At 38.0% G+C, this 20,650-nt stretch overlaps 2 protein-coding genes across 3 annotated transcripts; both read right to left on the minus strand.

Moving 5' to 3' along the window:
* Nucleotides 1-791: 791 nt before the first annotated feature.
* On the minus strand, nucleotides 792-3,955 carry mrpl16 (mitochondrial ribosomal protein L16). Its single transcript, XM_083917731.1, has 5 exons — nucleotides 3,779-3,955; nucleotides 2,988-3,059; nucleotides 2,603-2,751; nucleotides 1,873-2,166; nucleotides 792-1,137 (listed from the first exon to the last, which is right to left on the minus strand). Exons 1-5 carry the CDS (start codon nucleotides 3,834-3,836, stop codon nucleotides 946-948), a joined length of 765 nt encoding a protein of 254 aa, XP_083773857.1. The 5' UTR covers nucleotides 3,837-3,955; the 3' UTR covers nucleotides 792-945.
* A 1,284-nt stretch (nucleotides 3,956-5,239) lies between these two features.
* Nucleotides 5,240-20,430, minus strand: tgfbrap1 (transforming growth factor, beta receptor associated protein 1). Of its 2 annotated transcripts, none has more exons than XM_083913891.1 (13): nucleotides 20,260-20,430; nucleotides 17,234-17,944; nucleotides 16,112-16,306; nucleotides 14,609-14,763; nucleotides 14,316-14,398; nucleotides 13,326-13,506; nucleotides 13,048-13,208; nucleotides 12,183-12,240; nucleotides 11,938-12,081; nucleotides 11,252-11,395; nucleotides 10,274-10,433; nucleotides 9,507-9,967; nucleotides 5,240-8,523 (listed from the first exon to the last, which is right to left on the minus strand). In XM_083913891.1, exons 2-13 carry the CDS (start codon nucleotides 17,928-17,930, stop codon nucleotides 8,335-8,337), a joined length of 2,628 nt encoding a protein of 875 aa, XP_083770017.1. In that variant the 5' UTR covers nucleotides 17,931-17,944; nucleotides 20,260-20,430; the 3' UTR covers nucleotides 5,240-8,334. The 2 variants fall into 2 exon arrangements, with proteins under 2 accessions (XP_083770017.1, XP_083770018.1); XM_083913892.1 differs by having other exon boundaries at nucleotides 17,234-17,949.
* Nucleotides 20,431-20,650: the final 220 nt, after the last annotated feature.

Here is a 20,650-nt window from a genome sequence, read left to right on the forward strand (position 1 = left end):
TGTTTTGTGTGTGTACCTATGTGCCCTCTAATTTCCACAGACCACGTGATTTATTGCTCAGATCAAATCGAAAACAACAAATGAAACTATCGACCTCACTTAAACCAGCTTTCAGTTCAACTTTTTTCCCGTGTCTAGGCATGTGAGATGTCTGATCACATATGAAATGTCTTATAGATACATCCTGATTCCCACGACTCTTGGTCACTCAGTTTGCACACCGATCTGATCTTTTCATTTATATGAAATAACCCTTAAATACAAATCTTTGTCTACAGTTTATTACTTCTCACCAGTTAAATTGTACAATTTAGTACTTGTGTACACACCGGTGTCACTGTTGAATTTTACAGGCATACGGTTACTTCTACAAAATGTACACATGTAGAATTTATGTTTCTATATTTTCATAGGAAAAAAAAGTTGACATTTACTTCTAAACCCTCTCTGAATACAATATTACTGTAAAAATGTTGTTTTGTTGTTACAAATTATGGAGTGGGTGATAATGCACCGTAGCGACAGTTGCTATGGTTCTTTCACGGCACAGAACTGCTCTAAGTAGATTTACAGATGTGACATATTCTTAGCATTTTTTATGAGCTTTTTGCTCTCTTATAATTTATCTTATTTACTTGTTTATGCTATTGACTATTTTTCTATTTGTTCCAAATTTTGTGAAATCTATGGAGATTTGTTTTCACTTCTCTTTTACATCATGTGCAGCCGATTACCCAGAAAGACCTTCAAATTCAATACTCAGTATACTTAACAATACTTAAACCACCATGTGAAACTGAAATACATGAACTGGTTTATTTGTATTTTAAGCAGAAAAAAAACAAAAAACATCCTTTAACAAAATGTGAAGAATTGCTTCCTCCATGGTGTGGTCTGGAAGGTGTTACACTATGACACTGTAATGACTTCTGTCCATCAGGTCTGTCACACCCTCCTTGGGAAGAAAAATTTGCCTGTATAGCGTCCGTTGTTGTGCAGGTCAAGGGGGCTGAGCACCTTTCTGACGCCCAGCATGTTTCCATGCACTATTTGCTTGAAGGTCCATGGATTCTGGTTGTTCTCCTCCATATCAGCATGCTTCTTTTGCAGGGCTGCTAGACTCTCTCTGCTCACCACCTGAAATAAATTAATTGGGAATGACGTATTGTAACACACAGACACCAAGGGGGAAAAAACTCATTTCATAACAACAAATACAGCAATTCTTACCTTTTTGGCATTTCTAGACTTTTCTTTTGTAATCTTAAAATGCTCCTAATAAGCGTATCGCACACTAAAACGTAAAATAAATCCACCAACTGTCTCAAATATTTCTGATAAAAGTCTGACCAATAATTTTCTTCGGTCTAAATAAAATAATTTGCCGAGCTTCCTGCCTGTCATCTGTCGCTCTGTTTCAGTTATGCTGCTCATGCTGCATTCCAGTGCCATGGGAAGCCCGAAGTTTCGGACCTCCAACTAGGCAAAGTGCACAGGAATGCCTGTCAAAGTGGAACCTCCTACTACTGAATTCAGGGGAGGTCGATCTCCCTCGAGGACAGAGCGTCAGAGGTCAAGCAGGGGGAAGAGGGTGGGAACTTGAATTAAATTCAATTTTATTGACAGTGCCAAATCATAATAAAAGTGATCTCAAGGCACTTTACATAAAGAGTTTGGAGGGAAGCACTGTGACACATGGCAGAAAGGTAAGAATTGCTTTAAAGTGAACAAAGTTCTGCCTGTAACATTTTAATCCCAACAATAACAGATGTTAAAAGATTACCTTTTTATTTATTCATGTCATTTATTTATTTTTCAGAATACATTGAACATATTAGGACAGCAACTGGCTGAGTTGATACTATGACCCACCTTGGCAGGGAATGGTAGCTTCTTTGCCACTTCGGTCAAGATATTCTCGACCTCCCCCAGCTCCACTTTTCCTCCCACTTCCACGATGAAACGGCCGCAGCGGACAGGTGTCACATAGTGGTCAATGGCTCCCTTGCCCCCACCCATGCGCTGACCCAGACCTTTGCGTGTGATGGGTTTATATGGGCTATTGATGCGCCAGCGGGCAAATGTAGTCTGGGAATCCATCTTGCGGTTCACGGTTAGACGCATCATCTCTATGTGACCCCAATGAATGTAGCCCCCTCCCATGGCCTGGGCATCAAAGAGAGAGAAAGAGGGAAGTCACTTTTTAAATGTGGCTCTATAAAACCCCTTTTCTCTTGGCATAAGTGTAAAGTCAGAACATGTGTGTGAGGGAGAAGGCTAGGTGAAAAGATAAAGTTATTGATGATTTTCCCTAGGTTTAGTGCTACTGTCATCTACACAAGACTGGATAATATTTCAAGTAATAAAATATGTCGAATCACAGTGAGTCATCCCATTTTGCATAAATGTAAAACTGAAGTAAAAACGTTGCAGTGTTATTCTCTACTGGAAATAAGAAACGTCTGACATGTTGTGATTATATCATCTAAGGGCTGTGAAATATGTAACAGTTGTCTAATATAATTTAGAAAATACTGCAGCTACTTCAAATACTTCAGCTGACAGATTTTGATATTTGCTTACAAAGAATAAATGCACTCACTACAATAGCGTACTGTCCCGTAGTGAAGGTATTTGCTGCCTTCGCAGGGCCTTGGATATCCCGTAGCTTCTTCATCTCTTTCTTGACCTTTTTAAGGTTAGGCACCTTGTTCAGAAACTTCAGTTTGGGTTTCTCTGGCAGCACCACATCTTCAGATGTAAAAACAAGAGAGAGGTTTTAACAACATTAACATACAGCGTCAGGCAAACATGTCCACTTGAACAAAGATTAAAAAACACACACTTTATGGTGTGTTTTTCTCCCCATGTCTTCCCCTTTACTGTATACATGCATACATATAACAATGTCATGTGTTAAAATTTTGTAAATTGCTTAAAAATACAAAAAAAAAGGGAAAAATAATGGCAAGAAAATGAATGATTACCACTAAAGTCTGGAGGGATTTCATATGTCTTCAGGCCAGCAGCTGGGACTTTCAAGTGGCTGTGCAAAATACCTGTGAACAAACAGCAGAAAACAGAACTGTCATATTTTATTATTATATCATTTATTATATATTATATTTCATAATATAGCACTGCTCAGTTTAAATATGTGAATTTGAACAAATGTCTCTGAACGACAGAATGAGAAAATCTGGTATGATTATACCAGTTATTTTCTGATATTTCCATTTGAATAGAATAAAACCAATTTGGATGTGGTACTGTGGTATGAGACTGTTCTTGTGTCTCCACATTGACAAAAAAAGTAGCACAGACATATATATTATTTTAGCAATCTCTGACATTTATAACAATGCTTATTAATGGTATGGTACCTGCAAAATAATACATAATAAAAATATATACATTATTTTAGCAATCTCTGACATTAACAGCAATGCTTATTAATGTGTATGATACCCGCAAAAATAATAAATAATAAAAATATACATTATTTTTGCAATCTCTGATATTTATAACAACTCTTATTAATGTGTATGGTACCCGCAAAAACAATAAACAATAATAAATATACATTATTTTAGCAAATGTATAACAACTCTTATTAATGTGTATGGTACCCGCAAGAACAATAAACAATAATAAATATACATAATTTTAGCAATCTCTGATATTTGTAACAACTCTTATTAATATGTATGGTACCTGCAAAAATAATAAATAACAATAAATATACATTATTTTAGCAATGCGTAATAAGTTGTGTTACCTTGGTGACCGTGGGCTCGACAGATTCCGCCGACAGCAGCCTTGATGAAGGACAACATGGCGTTAACGTTGAAATTGACACTTTAAACACCAAACCTTCACCTCGTGTGGTGGATATAGAGCATCATAAGGTGGTTAAACTCATTGAACAGTTATGAACACGGTGCTCTGTAGAAGGTCGCTGCCATTGCTGTGTTGCTTCTTTTACTTCCGCCGGAAAAAGAGACACACAAAGTTTTTCACAATAAAAGCGCCATCTCTACAAATCGACACTGTTTTACCTCAATTCTAAGGGAGATGATTAGGGTCATACATGAAAATGTTTTCAATCAATGTTTCTATCTTATATTCCGGGTTTAAAGTCATTTTTCTGTGATTAAAGTCAGAACTACAATAAAAAACTTTTTTTCATGTTTGACCCTAATCCTCTTCCGTACGAACTGGAAATTACGCTGCGATTCGATAAATGCAATGAAACCATAAAACAACTATGCATTAGGGTTCGTACACCTCTTACGAGGTCAAATTCAAGCACCTTTCATGGTCCATTTTCAAGCTTTTCCTGCACCTTACAGTTGTGGTAAATAACATATTTACACAAATATATATATAGATATTGCAAATTATTATTTCGCCTTTATTTTTTCCAATACAATCACATTAAAAGAGATGGTATCATGTTATAAACACCAAAACATTTTTCGTAATACCAGAAGGATAAAAAATTTAATTATATTCCTATTCTAAAGCAATTTGTTGTGAAATAAATGGGGATACAAATCCAAGCATTTTCAAGCACTTTATCAAAAAATTCAAGCACTTTTCAAACCTTGAAAACAACAAATTCAAGCATTTTCAAGGATTTCCAGCACCCGTACAAACCCTGATGAATAGATTTCATTCACATTCAGATGGAAGTTAATTGGTATCCACTAAAATACCAAAGCTAATTACACCATTTACCATTTTCTTTTTTTTTTTTGTTGCCACAATTTAGTTAACATAATTCCCTACGCACCCTATTTGGTATATCAGTAAATCCTGATTATGGCACGTTAAATTAATGCAATCACCAGCACATACAGTATGTATATTTTATATTCTATATATTTACAACTTGTTAATTGTTCTTCTTTTATGGTTAATGTCCTGATTTCTCTGTTACTTCTACTTTTACTTTATTCCTTCTGTGTATTCTATTTCCTTCTGTGTATTTCTGTACTTTTCTGCATCCACTTTGCACAAAACACCAGGTCAAATTCCTAGGATGTAATCTGATTACAAACTTGGCAATAAAGTAGAAGCTAAACCAAGAGGTAAAACAAGAATAATCATACCAAAACACACATGGGAATTACTTTTAGGTGTGAAATACGAAACTGAGTCTCGGTGAGTTCATATAGTTTCATGTTTATTAAAATGGGACGGATTTACAGTTTGTACACTCCATCCACACTGGCATTGATTTAGAAAGCAACAAACAAGTACAAATGCAGTATATACATACCAGTATACATATATTTATAAAATACAATAGTGTTTTTTCTCCACACAACTGTACTGTATTTTTAAATGATTTGATGTTATGGTTAGGCCTTTTTGAGCAAGCTATGCTTAAACTGTTCAGACAGAAAGATGTTGTGCATACGATGTGAATCTCTGTCATGGAAATAGAGTCAAGTCTACAGAATCTACAACATTCAGATCTCCATGTTAGAGAAAAAACATCCCATGTTTGCACAAAGTTCTCTTAATAGAAATGTGTTGCGATTACAGGAGTAAAGCATCAACAGCACCAGAGAAAAAGCAGAACCCACAACAGCGATGTGCTCAAGAAGGTTGGACAATTGCTAATTAATGAGTCAGAAATAAATAACTGGAGAGATTTGTACTGTCTTGTAGAGTTTGAAGTGTGCAAGGATTCAGTTTCACATCTTCTGATCACAGAGAAGTCACGGCGGTCACAATGTATTATTTTTTTAATATAATTGTTAATCTGGATGAGCATCTTCAGTGAGAGACGAACAGTGGCACATCTCCAGGATCAGAAACAAGTGTTAAATATGGAAAAGAAAAAAATGGAGGTACACGATGATTTAAATCTATAAAGAGTGTATTCTGTGTAGAGCAGCTTTACAGAGACATGTTTAGTTTTTGAAAGGAAATTCATGAATAATCTGACACCTCAGATAACACAATTTGTCAAAATGAGATAGTTTGACAAACATTTTAGCAAAGCTTAACCTCCAGCAGACATTTAGGAACATTCCCTGATTTTAGACCGTTGAAAGAATTTATACAAACACATTATCCACCTGCCATAAATGATGTCCATCTGGGAGAAACATATGAGGTCCAAGCTTCACTTAGACATTTGGGATACTAAAGGACAAACCTGTAAAGATTTAAGGACTTCTTTATGTCGTAATACGCGTTTCTTTCCGTTTTTGAGAGGGTTAAAGCCATAACTCCAGCAGTTAGGAAAGCCATCAGAGCCGCAGATGAAACATGTTTTGGTTTCTCTTAATTTCCAAACATTAACACAATTTCAGAGTTATGTGCACTGCAGTATCATGCATTATAAAAGGTATTTGTTGAATACTTGATCCTTATTCTTCAATCACGACATTCTGGGCACAGTTCTGATTGCAGGACCGTTTTTAAATTAAATCATCTTTAAATCAATGTTTTGTGTAAAATTATTGATTTCTTTAATAAGCAGCGGTGTAATAAGCGGGGTAATGTAGAGCGAGCAGGTTATTAATGAGAATGAAACCTTTCAGGCTGATTCATGACTCCAACACGTCACCCTGTAACCCGCTCGCTCTACATTATCCCTTACTTATGAAATGACCATAATCTGCGACAGTCGTTCATTACTTTCATTAGGAAGGCGGCAGAAGTGCATCCTCGACCAAATCGACTTTATGAAGATACTTTAACAGCAAAGTTGACAGTCAAAGCATTTGCAGGGTTTGTTTGAGTAGAAAATAAGGAAAAACAGGTTGGAATATTTGTTCAAAACAACCTAATATAGTGTCTGTTTTTAAACCATTATTTTAAAAGAATATTCTGGGTATTTATTAGAATAATGGTACAAATACCATGAAGTCATTTGCATTATGTTCCACCTGAAGTTCATGTAACTTGTTAAACATTTGACACATTAGTGCCATCTTTTGGCTAAATGCTTTTTTACAGCTTGAATAAAAAAGGATATCTTATCCCTTAAATTAGATTGTGTAAGCTGTAATCAAAATGAATGAATAAGCCACAGATCGTATTAACAGCAATAAATTATGGTATTCAAATTGAAGATGTTTGGGACAAATGAGCTCCTGAAGACAAATTAAATGTACTTAAACGTAATTTCAGAATAAACGCATCTGTATGTGGCCTTTCTATTTATTATTTAAGTTTGTCACTGACTGATGTTGTGTTGTTCATAGGATTCAAATTAACTTTATCGATATCACTGTAGGCAAACTGGCCGAATAAACAAAATGGATCCATGACAGCAGGTGAGCAGTCAAGATCCCTCTTGATTTAATTCATTAGTTTCTCAAAACCAGACAAAACAAATGGAGCTTGATTTCACATGATTTGATGATATTCTTCATGTCCGGCACTTATATCTGAGCCACAACACTTGCCGTCACAATGTGTCTACAGACATATTATCGGTGATGATTTTTGCATGTTTTGAGGGTCAATCTGATTGGTCCTTGATGCAGTTTGAGTATTGACTCCTCAGTTAAACTTAGTGACAAGTAGTGAAGTAATGTAAGATCTCAAGTAGTGTTTTTACACTGTTGTTGCTCCACAGACGAGACACTGAGACAAGGTTTAAACATGGGAGTTTGGATCAAACTGCTGAGTTGAAATACTGTGAAAACGACATCCAGTGGGAAATAAAGCAGCAGTGAGACCAGATCCCAGAGAGTAAAAGACAGACATAAAAGACTCAGTTTCAATCGGGACTGACGAGTCCTTGTAGTATTTGACATTAAAACCCAACAGTGCAGTATGCAAGTTGGGACAATATTAACACAATACCCATATGAGGTGATTAGACCAGAGCTGTAAAAATGGTAATACTGTGCATGCTTTGGAAATATTTGCAGGTTTTTAAATGTTGTGTGTTCAAGCAATTTCTCAAATTCAGGTTTAAAACTGTTCCAAGCAACGGCGATGACCAGTACAGACCCGAACCCACAGATAATCGCTGGAGCGTGTCTTTAATGAATTATCTGTTTAAATGGATTAAAGGGCCGGGTGACTCAGCTGTTGTTTCTGACTTCTATTAAAAAACCTGCAGTCTGACTGTGTTTTAAATGCGACACAGGAATAAATAGATGAAATCATCCGTTTCACCACTGTACTCTCACACGCTCGCTTGTATAGCTTTTCATTGTGTTTCTCATCAACTCCGTAGCTGTTTCTACTCTGGCAATGGGTGAGCTGTGCTTTCTTTGTTATCCCCACAGTCCTCAGCATGTCCTGCTTTAGTTTGGTGCCTCTGATCACAGATTACATGGTGGTTTGTAGGGTCGACTCTCACGTATGGTTGCTGCTATTAGTTAACTGTCTCTTTGTAGGAGAGTCTCTTACTCTCTGGGCGACACAGTGAGTGTGGACAGGCACTCCCCCTGGCAGACACACCACGTCAGGCTCACTGAAGGTGTTGTGGCACAGGTGGCATCCTTTCTTTTCAGACACAAAGATTGGTTTCTTCCGGTCTTTCAACTGTGAAGAAAATGCATGAAAGCAGAGTTATACCACAATTAACACAGTAACTAAAACAAATATCACACTACAGGTGTAAATGAAATAATAAATGATATGGTTAAGAGAATATATGCTAACTCCCCAGCGTGTGCTCACACCAAAAGTATTTGTTCACTCTTAGTTTCACCTTTATACTTATGGTAGTTATAACATAAATTCACAATGATTCGCAACAAATAAATTCATAAATGGGATCTATAAATTATACAATCAGATCTCATTCAATGGAGTAATTTGTCAATTGAAGCGTCCAGTAAAATTTGAACCATTTAGATAATTAACCTACCACAAATTATTGATTTGTTCTGCTCGCCCCCCCACCTGATTAATGGGACATTAATTATTGGGACTTCTTTTTATATATCTCAGTCTACAGCAAGAAAGAAAGCTCCAAGACTTCAGTTGATTAATTTACAAATGTTTAAAATTGGGAGACTTAGGAGTTTTAATTGTTAGAAAAGGTTATCAAGGTTCGATTGAGGGCTGCAACTAAAGACTATTTTCATTCGCAATTAATATGACGACCATTTTCTTGACTTATTGAATAAACGTTTGGTCAATGAAATGTGAGAAAATGGACTTGGAGATTAATTAAAATATTTATGCAACCAACAATCCAAAAGCCTAATTTATTTACTTTACTATAATAAACAACAACAAAAAGCACCAATTCCCTAATTAGTAAAGCTGGAACCATCGAAATTTGTCATTTGTGTTGGGAGAAATGACTAAAACCATTTATTGAAAAAAAATAAAAAATAGTTGCAGATTAATTTCCTGTCAATCGATTATTGATTAATCAACTATTCTGTGCAGTGATCTGATAAATGATGGTGTCAAGCCTGTAAAGAAACATATTAAACAACCATAGCAGTTCAAGGAAAAAGTAGGCGTTTACTTATTTAACTAACTTGCATGTTTCTGTATTTTGTGTTTCTCACCCTGTCGTGCAGCAGTTGAAGGTTTTCTGAGTGAGCTAGCCCCAGAGCGATCTGGGTGGTGCGGCATACATGCATACTGGCCCTGATGGCTCGACCGAGAAAGGGCCGCAGCAGCTGAAGCGACCAGCCATCAGGGAGCATGCGCAGGACACGGACTGCATCGAACACCTCGCCATGCCGATTTAGGAGGTCCACCGCCGCCATCTCCAGGTCTCCGCCCCCTGCTGCAGTCTGGGAATTTCCAGGAGGGTTCCCGTCTAGATACACCCCCAAGAGCAGGTGAAATAACTTCTGTCGGTACGCAGAATCCCGATAAGAAGAGGCCCACATACAAAAGCCCTCAGCAGACGGGAAGTCTCTCAGCTTGTGCACCAATATATGTAATGCTTTATCATGCTCCTCCAGTTTTCCGTGTAGTGTTGCACGCTCTAGCAGCAGTTGTTCACTGTTCTCCATCTTACCTAAACAGAGCAGAAGGACAAGAAAAATTAATGCATAATGATCTCTCTTTTTGATTTTGGAGAATAGCGCTTTAATATCAAGGATTCACCTTTACACCAAGAGCTGCAATAAGTCTGAATTGCATTTATGACGCTACAATCTGTCACACAATGTGTGTTAAGTCTAAGATGACACAGTTATCTATTATTATTATTATTATTACAACTAAATCTTTTTGATCTGCAAAAAAACATTCATCAAAGTTTACACACAAGTAGAACAATACATCTTAAAAATACAATATTCAAGTGTAGTGGCATCTTCACCCAAAAGTAACTGTGCACGGTACAGGTTGGACTCCCTGAGCAGAGCTTGGAGCCTCTCTCGAGCTCCGGCGAGCTGCTCCTCATCTGTTGGTGACTCTGACAGCAGTGACAAGACCCTCTCCAGATACAACACGGCCAAGTGTGTGTGGAATTTCTCCTTCTGCATCCACAAACATGGAAGAAAACACTGAATTCAATAAACTATCCTTTAGGACGGTTCTTGGATGAAAAGAATAGAATATATATTCTTGCATTGAATGCAAATTGCACTATTCACATATTAACTTAAACAGCATTGTTCTAGTTATCCTAATCTCAAGGTTTCTACTTTAATGTTGAAAAGAAAATGTTTTCTCAAAGTCTGTCTGATTATATCTTTATTCACTCTGTCTGAAACGCTCTGTTTTAGCGCCTGTCTGTTTAAGCCCTCTCCTTAAAATGATCAGTCTGTTCAGATTGGTCAACATTTCTGTGTTTTTCTCATCTGCGCTTTATAATGATAATCAGAAAAAGGAAATCTCACTTTTTACAGTGTAGGACATTTAAAGAAACTACACCACATAAAAAATCCTGAAAAAAAGAAAGTGCGTCTGAGATTGGATACAAAGGATTGAAGTTCTTATCAACTACCGACATGCTAGGGGTGTAACTGTGTGCACAGGGCACACCTGAAAAAGTGCACTGCTCTAAGTTAAATTATATCGATTGAAATAAGTTTCAAAAAACTCTCAAACTTTAACTCTCTTTAAAAGGTAACCTAGCTCAAAGGTCAGGGTGGTAGGAGGAAATCAAGGAACAGTGCAAACCACGGAGCCAGTCTCTTGAACCAGGTTCATATTTTCAGTACCTTGAAGAACTGATACTGCAGAGAAATGACTCTACTGATGCTAACCTGCAGGGAGAGTAGTGTTTGGATCAGCTAGAGACCCAGGGTCCTCTCTCACAGCTTGTTTTAAAAGAACTCTTGTTTTATTGTACCTTTATCCTTCTCTCCAGCACCAGCTGTTCCAGGTAGAGAAGCCGCGCCTGGCTGTGCTTTCCCAAGTAACTGATGACATCATCAGGGTTCAGGTCTGACAGATCTTTCGTGGCGGGCCTCTTAGTAAAGATGTGGACACCTATCTATGAACAAAAGAGAAAGACGTTACCACTACAGCTCTATCACTTCATGAAAAATATGAGAAAGGTATGTCATAAAATCATGTGGAAAATAATCTGTCATGAATGAGAAAGCACATAGAAATAAGATACTCCACAATAATTTTCTATTCATACATTGATGGACTTGTATGTATGAGGAAGCTGAAACAGGACATCTTTTTATTTAATTAGGAACTGAAGAAAATGCTAGTGAGCACTGCAAAGATCACGTCTCTCCTGCCAACCTGACTGTCACATGTAGAGAATTGTTACTTGTTTTTACCTTTATATAGTTATGCTGACATGCTGTGGTTTATGCGCATTTGTTAAATTTTGATTGTAACGTTTTTGTCTTTTATCATCTGAAAATGAACCCTCAAACTCTGGTCTATTGGCAGCTTTGTTTTCTGTTACTCAGTGGAATTGTTTATGCTAAAAATCATCTTCACGTTAAGTTGACTGACACTAATAATCTTGACAGCACAGTTACATTTTTGAAGTCATTTAAGCTCCTGATAACCTACGGTGGGATCCTTCTGCAGGGCCCAGTCTGCATACTTCCATACAAGGTCCAGATTTGAGCAGGAGCAAAGAAAGTCCACAATGTACTCATAAAGGTCAGATCTTGTGGAGTCCTGCAGATCCCCATCCACCACACGAATCCACAACTGTCAGAAGAACAGAGAGACTACGTTAACATTTCTAAACATGATGTTGGTGCTGCTTCTTCTATGACAATATATAATAGAATAATTTTATGCGTACATACCTGAAGTGCTGCTGAATCCTGACCATTATAGTGATAGAGCAGCCCAAGTGCAAAATATCTATGAGAGGGAGGAAGATAAGATATTCCTTTATTAGTCCCACAAAGGGGCTTAACCAGGGTGTGTGACCCTGTCAAACCGTGACGCTCCACTACGATCGCTGGTTTTAACACAGGGAACATGTGGTTGACATTGTGAATTCAAACAAAACTACTTGGTTGGTTTAAGGCAACAAAACCCCTTGGTTTGGGTTAGGAAAGGTTCATGGCTGGGGGTTAAAATAAGTAAGCTTGAAATGTTACAACAGTTACACACGGGACATGAACGGGACAGGAATGAAAAACTGGAAAGTCCCTATAGAATAACCATTATAAATATTCTCAAGTATAACCAATCACCTTCCAATTGACACACTGCGTTAATTGGCCTCCACCTGACATCAACTGTAGTGAATTTGATTATACTTCAGAATAAAATCAGCTGTTCGTTGAGGATTACACTCCTAGTAGTGCATGGTAACACAAATAATTCGACATGGTTGAAAAGATGCTTTTAAAAGGCACTGCATGCTAAAGGGTGCCTTGTGCGCTGGTATCAAAAGCTGAGAGCTGTGACAAAGTCCTGGGAATGAGAACAGGCTGAAATATTCCCACAGTTTTTCTGCCGATTAAGTGAAGTTTTAAGCACAATATGACACAATCAAAGTGAGACTAATCGTTTAACCTAATCACTCTTTATCGAGTCATCATTTACAAATGTGTGGCTGCTGTTTCAGATTAATCGTATTTGTGTGTCAGGCTTTAAAAAAACTATAAAAATGTCTGTTTTTCATATGTGATCATTTATATTAACCGATGGTATACACACTTGTGGTACTTCTCCAGCCATGGGACGCTGTCTGCTAACAGACAGGAATTGTCTGAAGCCAGCAGGTCCAGAAGGCTGTCATGATCCTGCTCAGCATACAGCTTTAACAGTGCAGTGTCCACGTCCTCTCTACAGCCATTGGCCACCTCTGTGCTTCGTACCTGTGTGTGGCAATGAAGAAAAACATTATGTAATACATATACAGGTATATTACAACAAGGACTTCTGAGACCTCACTGCAAAATTATGTGTAAATAAATAATTTTTACTCTATTCACCTCTCCCAAATAAGTGATAAGGAATTTCTTGCATCGCAGCACTTTGTCCTGGTCGCCCTGTGCCAGGTGGTTGAGATCTGCAAACTCGTGGAGAGGAGGGTGGCAGCGTGTGAATGAAGAGGAAGCTGGCAGCAGCAGTGGGTAAAGAGATATTAGCTCCCGTACATCCAGCTGACCCTTCCTGCAAATATAAATAAAGCAATCAAGAACCGAAAGCCAGAAACTAGAGGAAGTAGAAAACACACATAAAACGTAAACATACGACACATTCTTCAAATGTTGTTATGATATTAATACATTTGTTTTTCAATGTGCATTGGCATGTAAGAAAATAACACATTGATGGATAATTATACAAAATAGAAGTGGATCGAGATTCACACCAAAAAATAGAAAAACAAATTCATGTATATATTCATTATATATATATATATATATATATATATATATATATATATATATATATATATATATATATACAGTATATATATATATATATACACACATACATACATATAATTATAATATTTTTTAAAATTTGGAACTAAATGTTCCCACTAAAGGTGCAAAAGTGCAGTTAGTACGGAAACAGGGGGGCGGCAACTTTGGTAGAGTCACCAAAATTGGTTGTTCTGTAGAAAATTAGAAAAAATAAGTCGAAATGATTTAACAGGAAATGAAAAGACAAAAAAAAAAATAGAAATTAGATAAAATAAATGGTTCAAGGTTGGACAATTTATTTCAACAGTGACTTCATTTCAATTCTTGAAAGACCACAGCCTAACATGTACTTGGTGTGAGGGCGAGTAATAATTAAAATGCAAAATAAACACTATATTCCAATATTAAACACTAAAAAAATGTTTTTAATGGGGGTAACATGAAGCTTTTTTAAGGCTCAATGGTACTTTATGGACTCAAGTCACAGACACAGTTCAATCTCATGACAAAACAGAGCAGTTTAACAAACTAGCTGACTCGGACTCTTACCTGAAGTGGTCTTTTGCTTCTAGAAACTCAAGTTGGCTGAACTGTATGAAACCCGCCTGCTGGAGGATTCTTTTGTGCAAAATCTGTACATGCAGAAAGTGACGGTATGTGAGACAGTTGAGTAAGTTTTGAGATATTGTCAATGTTGTAATAGTTTACATGAAAATATCCCAACCCAGGCAAAGTTATCATATCATCATTGATTATAAGGGATACCAGCATCATTGAATAGTCGATAAATAACGCACATCAACATATTTCAGCCATAAAGTCTAAACAGCAGTGTTTGTTACCTGGAACTTGTCTTTGGGAATATTTTGCTGTGCTCCCTCCGTAAGGACGAGCGCCTCCTCCACCCTGTGACTGGCCAGTAAGTCCTGGATCTGTCTCTCCAGCGGCAGGGGTACCAGGACATACACTGCCTTAGTGGAAGCCAGAATGACCTTTCCTAAAACACACAACACTCACAGGTCACAGCTTCGACACTCTCAAACAGCCATTACGCACACTGTGTTATTACAAGTGGCTTGTTTACATCCAACAAACAGACTCAGTTTCATTTTAGCGCTCAGTCACACTCGATCAGGCAATCCTGCAAAAACTCCCGTTTATTTTGAACGGGTGTAGAGCGTTTAGGCTGCAGCAGTGAATGAAAGCACTGAAAAAACAGCAAGCGGTGGGGAAAGCTTGAGACAGACTCAACCTGACGTCATGCTGCAGTGCCAATGTGATCAGAATTGTCACAGAACATTTTGAGGGAGTGTGAGAGTCAGTACAGTAAACATCCATGCCACTAAAGTCGAAATCATTACAACGGTCTGATAGTAAACAATAAGGATATATAAAGCCTACTTGTGCTACATTAGGGGGTTAAAGAACACAACAGGATGTTGTTTACAAGTCTGCTGATCACCAACACAACACCACCAAGAACCTTAAATTGGCCAAAGAATTGTCCAAATAATAACGAACATGTTCCTCTTTTCATATAAATGCTCTTTTATTTTTTTAACAGCTGCGTAATCATTTCATTGTTGTTATAACAAGTTATGTAGCTATAAAGCTAAGCAGCTTTAACAAATATGTTTTTATTTTGACATTTTAAGTTTAAGTGATTTAATCAATAATAAATAAATAATTTTAAGTTCCATATTCTGTCACCTAATATTTTGTTCCATTACTTTTGATGATATTTTAGTTTTACGCTGTGGTATCGTTTCATTATCGAGATATTTTAGGCAGGTATCGTACCAAAGTCATAGTTTTGGTATTGTGACAACACTATAAGTGACACACATAGACCCAGCTGTAACAAGGAAGACAACATGATTTAATTTAATTTTCAATAATCTATTTGGGATGGACTAATTACAGTAGACCTCTACAGATTTGACAAAAGTCGGTTTATGGGTCTGTGGAGGCACTGATGGTATGATGTGGAGTACTGCTGCATGTGTGGTAAACAAAACGTATGAAGCCTTTTGTGGCTCCAGAGGGAGCTGCACAAAGTATGATTCATGTTTCTTAATGTCCATTGTGAGTCAGACAGTGTTATAGAAGTGCAAGCTATAATCGGTAAAGCATTCTTTTAAACCCACGTACAGATACACATGTCACACCTGGGGGGCTATGTTTAAAAGTAAACATAATGCTACCGTCAGGTGAAACTCAATATATCAGTTTTATAAGTGTTTATTATTAAAAGCGAATAATGGCAAAAAATACATGAACATCACATAGGAAATCACTCCCTCTAATTTCTTTTGGTTATAGTTGGCTTGATTATGTGAGGATACCTTCAAAGTCTTGCAGAATGTGTCCATCCCTGAATGAGAGGGTCTGCTTTAGCTGTTGGTCCAACATGCTGTGGATGGTGATGAAGCTTTCGTCCAAAGCTACCACATACGGAAAACACACAGCAGCACCAATCACGCTCTCAGACCAGTTGACTGGAGCCCGCTGAGAAACCCCTTCTGCATTGGCAAACATTCCTGGAGGGGGATATGGAGAGACACTTTAAAGATAAAAAGAGTTGTATTATGAAAACCCTCTCTTAAGTCAAAGAAATATTCATATATTTTCAAACATGTTGTAATTTTGCAACAGTCTGCGCAAGAGGGTTTAGGCGGTATAGTCACGTCATCAAAATCTTGTCAATACACCCGCCCGACCGATCACGAGACGATCACAGCTTTCAATTATGACGTTTCACACCGTTTTTAAAGCATCAAATAACTAATTAAAACAAAATGTATAAGAAAGATTAGCACTTGAACAACCATCGAAGTGATAAAAACTACCTAAAATGACAGGAATCATCTTTGTATTGTATACATTGTATGTATTTGAGGTGTACTTTGACTTTTTAGTTTTGCCCGTGTCCCATCTGCTAACGTAGAGGGAGTGGGACTTATAACCTATACTGCAGCCAGCCACCAGGGGGCGATCGAGTTGTTTTGGCTTCACTTTTGGGGAGCCATCAAGCCGCCCATCTTTATATGCAGTCTGTGTCGCAAACAAGACATGAAACTATTAAAAATAACAATTTCTGAGGTTCACAAAATTAAATTTAAAACGGTTTAAAAGCCATTTTGAATCAACACTGAATGCAATTAATGCCCCATTTCATGGTCATACAGGCTGAAGAATGATTGAAAATCAGAAGGGGGAACAATAAGGCCAACAATTATATATAACCGAAGAACAATAGGGACTATTCAATTTTTGTCTGTTTTTCCTTGCTGTAAAAAAAATATGAAATAGATATATAAATAGATGGATTGATAATTCATTCAAAATTAAATTTGAGATCTGCTAAAACTGACACCGTTACGTCAGTCTCACTATCTATAGAATAACACATACCGTTATTGACCTGAATTCAATGATTTTGAAGTTTTGTTTTAGTCCTGACTTACCCAGACCACCAGGAGCTGCTAAGAGGAATTCCTCCCTGCCGATCCTCTTCACAATGGGTCTCCGGTCTTCACTGTTGTAAGGGAAGAGGTCTTGGGAGGCTCCTGTGTTGTAGTTCAGAATCATGTACTGTGTGGCGAGGGCCAGGCACAAGAAGTAACCATCGACGCTGATGGCACAGGGCTGCTCAGGAGTGCTCACCTCTTTGACCAGCTGCACTCTGTCCTCATACACCATGAAAATCTGCACGGTCCGCCGCTTGGAGGAGAGCACGCCCATTTCCACACAGAAGGGATCACCGTTCACCGGGTTTTCATTAATGCAGAACGCTGTCACGCCTCTGATCTTGGCGCCACCTCCTGCCGCCGAGGGCACGGTTTCCAGCGTCACCATGTCGACCAGGAACACTATTCCATCGCAAAGCACTATCAGACGCTCCAAAGCGGAAGCGGCACGTAGCTCAGCGACTGGTTTCTTGAGGCCCAGGTACTTGTGCAGCAGCTTCTGAGCCGAGTAACTCAGTTTCCCTTTAGAGGAAGTGAACTCGTCCAGCAGGAAGTGGTGGATGAAGCAGTCATTGGTTCCCATGTACAAGTGCTTCCCACAGCATTCAATGCACTCGATGTTGATGCGAGCCTTGTCGCCCATGAGGAGATCTCGCTCCACAGCGGGGACTAGCTCAAAAGCCTTCACACTCATCTCAGCCAAGGCATCTACACTAGATGACACAAAACAGGCGGGCATCAACAAAACTGCAGTCAAATTAAACAGTTAAAATGACAGAAGTTTTCTGAAAACATTTTCTTGTGATACATTATAAAGACACTGTACTCGATATTCAGAACATTAACATAGCAGCAAACAGTGATTTTCTATGTAATGATACTGCTGTAATGGAGTCTTGTGTGTTGTAATCAGAGTTTCTCTGTCGTGATAGATGCTCTGGTTGTGCATGTGGTCGTGAAAAAAGTCTGCATTTCAACTATTGTGGTGAGAGCAGTGTGGAGGAAATCTCAGCCCACTTTTCCCCCAGTATTTCAAAGAGAGCATCTTTGAATAACTGGCAAAATAACTATTCCTAAATAGGATATACTGAGGCATGGGCATGTCCCTCATTCACGACTGGATAGGAGAAACATCATCTTGGGCTCTGGGAAATAATGGGAACATTTGTCACAATTTTCTAACATTAGACCTGGTCTATATGTAAAGTGTCAAGAACATATAATGGCTTGGCACTTTGGGGTGTGTGACATATGAATAAAAAAACTACTTATGGCCTAGCGCCCATGGTTATATATATAATTGATTATATTTAAATTACTGGTGTGTATTTGTTTAGCCATGACTGTTAAAGATGTTGCCAATGAATGTTAATATTAAGGTACCTGAGCTCCTACCCTGTCAATGTATATTTGACATCATTACCAAAATCTCCTGAGTAATATCTTGAAGCTAAGTTAGTCATCTTTCCTATTTAGTATTCATGTTCACTCTAGTTAGGTTTTATTGTAAGCAGTTCTTGGAAAACATGAACGTTGCTAAGGTACTCATGTCACGTTGTTAAGGCACTTTCTCATGTAACATTGTTAAGGTACTTTCGCATGTAACGTTGTCAAGGCGCTCTCTCATGTAACGTTGTTACGCCAGCTCTCTCATGTAACGTTGTTAAGGTACTTTCGCATGTAACGTTGCTAAGGTACTCTCTCATGTAACGTTGTTAAGGTAATCTCTCATGTAACGTTGTTATGGTACTTTCTCATGTAAAGTTCTCAAAGCACCCTCGTGTAACGTTGTTATAGTACTTTCGCATGTAACGTTGCTAAGGTACTCTGTCATGTAACGTTGTTATGGTACTTCCGCATGTAACGTTGTTATGGTACTCTCTCATGTAACGTTGTTATGGCACTCTCTCATGTAACGTTGTTATGGTACTCTCATGTAACGTTGTTATGGTACTCTCTCATGTAACGTTGTTATGGTACTCTCTCACGTAACGTTGTTATGGTACTCTCTCATGTAACGTTGTTATGGTACTTTCGCATGTAACGTTGTTATGGTACTCTCTCATGTAACGTTGTTTTGGTACTCTCTCATGTAACGTTGTTATGATACTTTCGCATGTAACGTTGCTAAGGTACTCTCTCATGTAACGTTGCTAAGGTACTCTCTCATGTAACGTTGTTATGGTACTCTCTCATGTAACGTTGCTATGGTACTTTCGCATGTAACGTTGCTATGGTACTCTCTCATGTAACGTTGTTATTGTACTCTCTCATGTAACGTTGTTATGGTACTTTCGCATGAAACGTTGCTAAGGTACTCTCTCATGTAACGTTGTTATGGTACTCTCTCATGTAACGTTGTTAAAGTGCTCTCTCATGTAACGTTGTTAAAGTGGTGACAGTCAAGGCTAATAGAAGGAAGCTGTGTCACAAAAAAGGGGTCTGAGTTTTGGGATATGACGCATGCGCAATGAAACATTAGCTAGAAAGAAAAGTGATTCCGCTCAGATGCACTTCGGGTGAACCTTCCGCTCGTTTCTTTCATTTTCTTATGTTTTATCCAATTTTTTAACACTTTAATACTAATAAAGTTAAATACAGTGACAAAATATGTGCCATTACAAATTAAGTATGATTATTTTCCAGAACAAAAGTCACAACTCTTAAACATAATACTTGTACTAGTTCTATGACTGTGCACCAGGATGTTGACCAAACCAAATATTACTGCGCATGAGTCAGCTAAAGCTAAGACGTTTGTGTGCGTGTCCCAGCCTCCTTTCATTAGCCTTGACGCTAGCTATAATAGCTTTGAAAATCCATAAACGCTAACAACATTAGCAAAACAAAGTTCACTGGTTAACACTGGCTGTGTGGAGGTGAAGTAATGTGTTTCTATATGTAGTTTAAGCATGTCAGGATTGTCGTGGTCGGATTTAAATCGATTTACTAGGTAGCTTCTGGCCCCAGCTAGCTATGCTAACGCTAGCTTAAAAAGGCGAGTGATGCCGATGCAAACCTACCGCTGCAGACAGAGCTCAGGACGGCAGGCCGGACCACCGCAAAACAGAAGAACTACTCCAAAAACAGCCACCACGACATATATTTACAGGCAAACATTAAATCAGCCATGGTGCTTGGGTTAGGAACTGCACCGACGGGCGGTAGATGTGGCTTGAATTGTAGCGTTTGGTCTTCCTTATCCAGTGCAAAACACCGCCCATTTGCATGAACTCCTGCTGGATGCAAGTGACACAGTGGTGCGTTCAAGACCGACTCATATTTCTTAGCACATTTCAAACTGAATTCTTAAATATGACTCTTTTTTTTCTATATTTTTTCTACAATGTATTGTTTCTTATTGATGCTTCCTTTATGTGTGTTATCTACTTTTCTGCTTTGAATAAAACATTT

The sequence above is a fragment of the Echiichthys vipera genome, assembly GCF_963691815.1.
Source record: "Echiichthys vipera genome assembly, chromosome: 1".
NCBI classification, from domain to species: Eukaryota; Metazoa; Chordata; class Actinopteri; order Perciformes; family Trachinidae; genus Echiichthys; species Echiichthys vipera.